This window comes from Notechis scutatus, chromosome 7 (genome assembly GCF_049901735.1).
Source record: "Notechis scutatus isolate UNSWTSFEM ecotype Mainland chromosome 7, rNotScu1.2, whole genome shotgun sequence".
Lineage (NCBI taxonomy): Eukaryota > Metazoa > Chordata > Lepidosauria > Squamata > Elapidae > Notechis > Notechis scutatus.
The window spans coordinates 1315212-1322151 of record NC_142015.1 but is presented as its reverse complement, the minus strand read 5'-3'; the positions used below and the strand labels follow the sequence as shown (position 1 = coordinate 1322151).

Below are 6940 nucleotides of genomic sequence, written 5' to 3'. Positions count from 1 at the left end.
TACCTTAAGACTGAACATCACAAGTTCTTTATTAAGTCGGCAACCGGAACCTGCAGATTTAAGCTTTCCCAACGCAGATTTAAGCTTTCCCTTGCATTCCACAGGCTGCAAATCCTGGGAGAGAATCCAGAGAAAAAAAAATAACCGATAACTCACTGGCGGCAAAAGGAAGCCCACGATCTCTGCCTAGGACAAGGCAATGGGTCCAGGCAGCCTGTCCAAAAAAAACAACAACCCCAAACCCCTTCAAGAAATGACGGCGACTTCAACATCAACGAATGGAAAAATTAGTGTGGTTTTGCTTTGGTGTTGCTGACATGGACACTTGGGCCAACTTCCAACAGGGTTTGTCTTCACTTCCAGGGCTACAGGTTGCATATCCCCGTTTGCACTTTTCAAGCTTTCCGATATCCGTTCCTGGGGACACCTAGCCAGGGAGAGTTATGTCTTCCTCCCTCTAGACAATTATACACCTTTTAGGACCTTGTGGACTTCAACTCCCAGAATTCCTGAGCTGGCCAAGTCCACAGGTCCTAAAAGGGTGGGCAGCTATGGCCCTTTTAGGACCTTGTGGACTTCAACTCCCAGAATTCCTGAGCTGGCCAAGTCCACAGGTCCCAAAAGGGTGGGCAGCTATGGCCCTTTTAGGACCTTGTGGACTTCAACTCCCAGAATTCCTGGGAGTTGAGGTTCACAGGTCCTAAAAGGGCCATAGTTGCCCACCCCTAATTCACACAGACTTTTGCTGTTACTAAAACGTGCCTGTTTCAAAAAGCATGGAACAGAGCACTTGTTTGTGGGAAAAGGGGTTGCTTTTTAACCAAGTATTTGATTTTTCTGTCTCTGCATTTGACCTATTTTTTTTACATTTCGTTTCATTTTGATGTCTCTGGAATGCGCTCCACATTATTTTCTCACAGAGTCTTGTCTGGCCCCGGGCTCTGGTTTCCCAGCCCAATTCCATCTGAGGATACTACCACACTCTCGGCTTACTCTCCGAGGAGGCGATTCCATCAGCCCCAGCAAGGGCCTTCAAATTGGGCAAGTTTAAGACTTGTGGACTTCAACTCCCAGAACTCCCGAGCTAACACGACTGGAGGAGGAATTCTGGGAGTTCTGGAAGTCCACGAGTCTTGAAGTGGCCAAGTTTGGGGAACCTCTGGCCTAGACCAATTTAATGAGCGCTCCCCTTCCATCCCTGGTTCCAGGTGTCAGCTTGGCCGAGGCTCTGCTCTAGAGGAAGAAGTGAAATAATAATCATAAAGTAGAAGCGCCTATTAAACCCCTGAGTTTCTTTTCCTCCTTCTGCTCGGTGGAAACACACCTGTCAAGAACTTTTCCCCCCTCAAACCAGAAACTTGTTCTCACAAGGCCTCCTCTTCCTCTATGCGATGCAGTTAATTTCCTCTCAGAGGGGCCCCGGGAGGAAAACGAGAACTGAAAGCCCTGCCAAAGAAATCCTTAAGGAGTATTAACGGCTGCTAGGATTGATGGTCCAAAGAGAGAGCCTCACTCCAAATGAAGCTTGGGGTTGTTTTTGGCATCATCTCTCTGGCGCCGTGGCCTTTCGGAGCCTTCTAGTCGTCGAAATCTGGGATATCGTCATAGGAGTAGCCCCGGTAGCCTTTGGAAGCGAAGTAGGCGATTCTCAAGTGATAGAAGCCCGGAAGGAAAACCAGGATTCCGATGATCAAGACAGGAACTGCGCGATCGGTTCCCTGGAGGAGGGAAGAGATGAAAAGAACGTATGAAAAAACATACGATGAACGGTTGCAGGAACTGGGCCTGGCTAGTCTAGTGCAGAGAAGGACCGGGAGGGGGGACAGGAGAGCATCTTCCAATAGTTGAGGGGCTGCCCCAAAGAAGAGGGAGGGGGTCAAGCTATTCCCCCAAACATCTGAAGGCCAGACAAGGAATAACGGATGGAAACTGACCAAGGAGAGATTCAACCTGGAAATAAGGAGGAATTTTCTGGCAGTGAGAACCATCCACCCATGGAACAGAAGTTGCCCTCGGAAGTTGTGGGAACGTCATCACTTGAGACTTTCAAGAAGAGATTAGACTGCCATCAGTCAGACATGTTGTAAGGTCTCCTGCTTGGGCGGGAGGTTGGACTAGATGACCTACAAGGTCCCTTCCAACTCATCCAATTCTATTCCTCCTCCAGGTATGATGGACTTCATCTGACACCTGGTGGGAATTATGGGACCCAGAGAAGAAAATTACGGGACTCCAAATACCTTGAAAGCAGCGGACTCCAAGGCAGGAATCAATCGTCCAAACGCCATCAAGGGACCTCCAAATTTCCAAGCCACCACAGCCCTCTTGCATACTGGAGCCCCAAATGACCCCTCTGATCAGGGCTGGGATTCAAAATTCTTTACTACCGGTTCTGTGGGCGTGGCTTGGTGGGCGTGGCAGGGGAAGGATATACTGCAAAATCCCCCTTCCCTCCCCACCCCACTAGCCTGCTTTCCAGCTCCGTCCTCCTGTGCAGGGCAACCAAAGAAGACCCAGCCGATCAGCTGGGACTCAATGGGAGGCGGAGAATTTATGGGGTTGGCAGGGCCAGTCAGAGGTGGGATTGGCCGGTTCTCCAAATGTCTCAAAATTTCCGCTACCGGTTCTGCAGAACCGGTCAGAACTGGCTGAACACCCACCTCTGCCTCTGGGGCCGTTTCCCCAGGTGGTCTCTCTGGCCCTGTTCTTGGACCATACAGCCCACCTGCACAGACCGGCCCACCAGAGTCTCCCAGGGCGGAATCGCCGCTCACGACTTACCCCTTGGCTAATGTACCCGGCAAGGAGCAGTGCGCCGATGATGATGAGGAGGGTCCCAATCAGGAACAGCACCGTGGCCAGCGCAATCGCCTTGTAGGGGACTTTCGGGGGGCTCTTCTTGAACTAGGGAGAAAAACAGGTTGAGCGCAGAACGGCCTTCCGGGCCCAGAGTCCCACATCCTAAAGTTCTCAGCCACGCTTTGCGCTGGCTGGGGAATTCTGGGAACTGTAGTTCATACACCTGGAAGAGTGTATGGGCACATTGGGCAGCACAAAATTCTTTTTAAGAGCCGTTTCCCAGCTAAATATATAAGTAACTAGCTGGATACTCGTGTGCTTCGCTACGAAACTATGTGGTGCGCTTAGTTTTTGGGGAGGAAAATAAGGGGGGGGGATTCTGCCTCTGCCTACCAGCATCCATCGGTATTCATCTGGCTAGAGTCCTGTCAGTGTGTGAGAATTGAGGGCTGTTTGGAAACTGAAACAGTATTTGCTGTGTGAGCAAGAAAGAGACAGCAAGGAGCCTGGGTGTGGCTTAGCTCAACTGTTCTGTACTAAAGCTGCTTGGTGCTGCTCTGAAACTTAAACTCCTCTCCTCTGCTGGTGTTTTGCATTTGGAACAGGTTTCTTTTCAGGTGGGGAGGGGGAGTCAAACTCCTTAGCATCAGAGCATGTTAATAATAATAATAATAATAATAATAATAATAATAATAATAATAATAATAATAATAATAATAATAATGGAAATACTCTAAATGCTCTGATGGTCATTTCGAAAAATCCTTTCTTAGTGAGCCCTTAGAAGCCAAGAGGAACATCCGTGCTGTAGGAAAAGAAAATAGGCTATTGATCTATCAGATTCAATAAGGCCTTTGGATGATAGCAGACCCCAGAATAAAAGAGACACGAACCAAAGTTTTAGATAGAATGATTTCAAAGTGTATCAGAACTATTTGTGATCCTGCTGAGCTGTTGCTGTGGAATGTGATTTTGCAAAGTACTAGTTCTGAAAACCGTGAGAAATAGGCAACAGAAAGTAGCCAATGGATAGAGGTTTGAGATGTACACAGGTATACGTGGAGACTGTCTGTCAGTAAGAAAGAACGGAGAAGTAAGTTGTGAAATGCGTGCAGAAAAGCATAAAAAGAATATCTTGGGATGTGTTCAGGGCCACTGGCCATGGCTACTCCTTGCTGGACTCAGCCATGTCGGTGGAGCTCATTGCAATGAGTTATTTGATATAAGTTGTGTTACGATGGCTATTCACATGTTCTAAATTGCTCATGAAATAAGCCTCTGATTTTAAAATAGGATTTATTGCTTGTGGTTTGTCTGTGTCCCTCTTTTACTGAATTATTTTTACGACAGTGCCCAATTTCAAGTTTGTAGGCTTTACGGTTCTGGAGATTTTGTGATGATGCGTGAGTGGCATTTCGCTTTGAGATAGATAGATAGACAGACAGACAGACAGACAGACAGACAGACAGACAGACAGATAGATTAAATGGTCCTGAGTCTTCTTCCTTGGAAGTGGGACCGAAGATAACTTTTTAAAGAAGATTTTCAGCCCTTGCCCTGACCGCATTCCTTCCCAGTGTTTGCGATGCTCAGAATTCCCCACCAATTGGAAGGAACGGTGCGAGGCAATTGAGTGACGTTTATGCCAAAAAAAAAAAAAAAAAAAACCATTTAAAGTAGAGAACCAAATGTGAAAAATATCCGTCCTGGGAAGATGCTCTTCTCCTGAATGGAGCCTGTGGGAAAACACGCCGACTGGGATGTGAACAGATGTAAAACAAAGGGGTGAAGAACAGGTTAGGTGGTAAAACTGGGTGGACCAGCAGTTCCTGGAACTGTGTCAGCAAATCTGGAGCATCTCTAGGGATTTATGACAAGGTTTTATAAACATTCTTCATGCATTTAAATCTAATTGACGATGATGCTGGCTTGAAGTTCACCTGTGTCTTTCAGTTCAGGCTCAGACTCCGGAAAGAGAAAACAGAGAGGGTGGGGACATCAAATAAAAGCACTTTCATTACATTTTTCTTTTCTACCATATTTATTTGGGAGGGAGGAAGGCGTGCTAACAGGGGCGTTTTTAGTGCAGCTCCTGTTATTATTCTCTGAAAGATCTTCTCTACAATCCTGCCTTAAAGGGAAGAACGCCTATGGAGATTGTCAGTCATTCAGGCCCTGGTTGTCCCAAAGGTGCTTTTGTTTTTTTTCTCTTTGAAGATGTTTCACTTCTCCATCCAGGAAGTTTCTTCAGCTCTGATAGGATGGGGAGGAATGGAAGGATTGATGCTCCTTGCAGACAGCTGGTCATTTGCATCCTTTTAGATCAGAGGTCTCCCAACTCGGCAACTTTAAGACTGGTGGACTTCAACTCCCAGAATTCTGGGAGTCTTAAAGTTGCCGAGTTGGGAGACCCCTGTTTTAGATGCAACAGTTAACAGGACAAAGATAAACCTCCAAGTGGCCTCAAGGACCCTCCAAAAGGATGCAAAGAACCAGCTGCCTGCGAGGAGTTTCAATCCTTCCCTTCCCCACCATCCAGTCAGAGCTGAAGAAGCTTCTTGGATGAGAAGCAAAACGTCTTCAAAGGGAAAAAAAAACAGAAAATCCAATTTTGCCTCCTGGGGAAAGAAAAAAAAAGCACCTTTGGGTTAAAAAGGAAGAAGTGCCACGACAAGGCTGCCCCCTGGCGGGCATCTCTGCAAACAGATATCAGTGGTTTTCAATTCAATTGTATAGAATGGGAAGGATGTGTCTTTTTGTTTTCTTTTTATTTATTTTTAATAAAATGGCATTTAATTTCATTGTACGAGGTGCAATGACAATGAACTATAACTATAATTCTAAAAAAAAAGGTAAATAAATAAAAATAAATAAATTGAGTTACCCAACATAACAGTGGGATTAAAAAGATAAGGATAAAATAAAATGCGGTCCTTCCTTCCTTCTCTTCCTCCTTTCCTTTCCTTCCCTTTCCCTCCTTCCTTTTACCTGCAGGTCAATGTATCCTTCATCCGTGCAAGCGAGCTTCGAATACTTTACTTTGCTGTTGGGGATGGAAGCAGCCAAATTCGTTCTGGACGGCATCTTCTTCAGCGAAAGCGGCAAGTCCTCCCAGCTACAACCTGGATCAGAGCCGATAAAAGGAGCCCCTGTGTACTTTAAGCCATGCAAAGGAGGAAAAGGCACTCAAGGCCCTGGAAACTACAACGTGGAGACCCATTGAGACCCCAGAAAACAAACTTTTGTTCCTGGGTTGGGTGGGGAGAGCTAATAATCCTCAACCTACAATGACTTTACGGCGGCTGCACCACTAGGGGTTGTAAATTGGTGTCGTTGGAGGGAGGGAGGAAAATAGCAATAGCCCTCAGACCTCTATATCGCTTCACGGGGCTTTTTACAGCCCTCTCTAAGCGGTCCACAGAGTCAGCCTCTTGCCCCCCCCCTCTCCCCCAATCTGCATCCTCGTTTTACCCACATCGGAAGGACGGAAAGCTGAGTCAACCTTGAGCTACTCAGGATCGGCACCCCCCCCGGGGAGGAGAAGAAGAGTGCTGAGCCCTAGATGATCTCCAGGGACCTTCCAACTCTGTTAATCTGTTGTTGTTGTTATTATTATTATTATTATTATTATTATTATTAATATTATTATTATTATTCACAAAAATGACAGTGCACACAGCAAATGAGACGACTATGCTGGGTTTCTTTTGCTGTGTATTGTTATTGTTACTATTCATATTACGATGCACTGTTTCCCAGTGCTTTCCAGCCCTCTCTAGGCCAGGTTTGCTGGCTGAGGAATTCTGGGAGTTGAAGTCTTCAAGGGGCCCAGGTTGGAGACCCTAAGCGGCTCACAGAGCAGCCCCTTTCAAGAGGGGCGGACTCCAACTCCCAGCGTCCCCCAGGGCTCCGCGCGCGGAGAGCTCTGGGAGGTGGAGTCCGCGCCCCTTTCCAAGGGGAGGAGACCCCGGGCGGGCAGTTGGGGGCTCGGGGGTCTCTCCCCCGTCCAGCCTCCTCCTCCCCCCCTGCCTGGCCGCCGCTTCTCTCCCTCCGTCCCTCCCCGGCCTCGCCTGCCCGCCTGCCTACCTTCGGGGCCGAGCCATGGCAGCCTTTCCTGCGCCAGGAAGTCTTCGCCGGAGCC

The 6940-nt window shown here is 47.6% G+C and overlaps 1 protein-coding gene across 4 annotated transcripts; it reads right to left on the bottom strand.

Moving 5' to 3' along the window:
* Nucleotides 1-6940, bottom strand: TMEM230 (transmembrane protein 230). Of its 4 annotated transcripts, none has more exons than XM_087969600.1 (5): nt 6886-6940; nt 5788-5993; nt 2782-2904; nt 652-1718; nt 1-483 (listed from the first exon to the last, which is right to left on the bottom strand). In XM_087969600.1, exons 2-4 carry the CDS (start codon nt 5881-5883, stop codon nt 1578-1580), a joined length of 360 nt encoding a protein of 119 aa, XP_087825726.1. In that variant the 5' UTR covers nt 5884-5993; nt 6886-6940; the 3' UTR covers nt 1-483; nt 652-1577. The 4 variants fall into 4 exon arrangements, with proteins under 4 accessions (XP_087825726.1, XP_087825727.1, XP_026545176.1 ...); XM_087969601.1 differs by having other exon boundaries at nt 5788-5955; XM_026689391.2 differs by having other exon boundaries at nt 5788-5921.

Excerpts from the sequence above, each read along its gene's own strand:
- TMEM230 (XM_087969600.1), bottom strand. The coding sequence starts at position 5,883 with ATGCCGTCCAGAACGAATTTGGCTGCTTCCATCCCCAACAGCAAAGTA. Across the intron at positions 2,905-5,787 it reads AAGGATACATTGACCTGCAG|TTCAAGAAGAGCCCCCCGAA; the intron begins GTAAAAGGAAGG and ends TTTTCTCCCTAG. Across the intron at positions 1,719-2,781 it reads CCGGGTACATTAGCCAAGGG|GGAACCGATCGCGCAGTTCC; the intron begins GTAAGTCGTGAG and ends TCCCTCCTCCAG.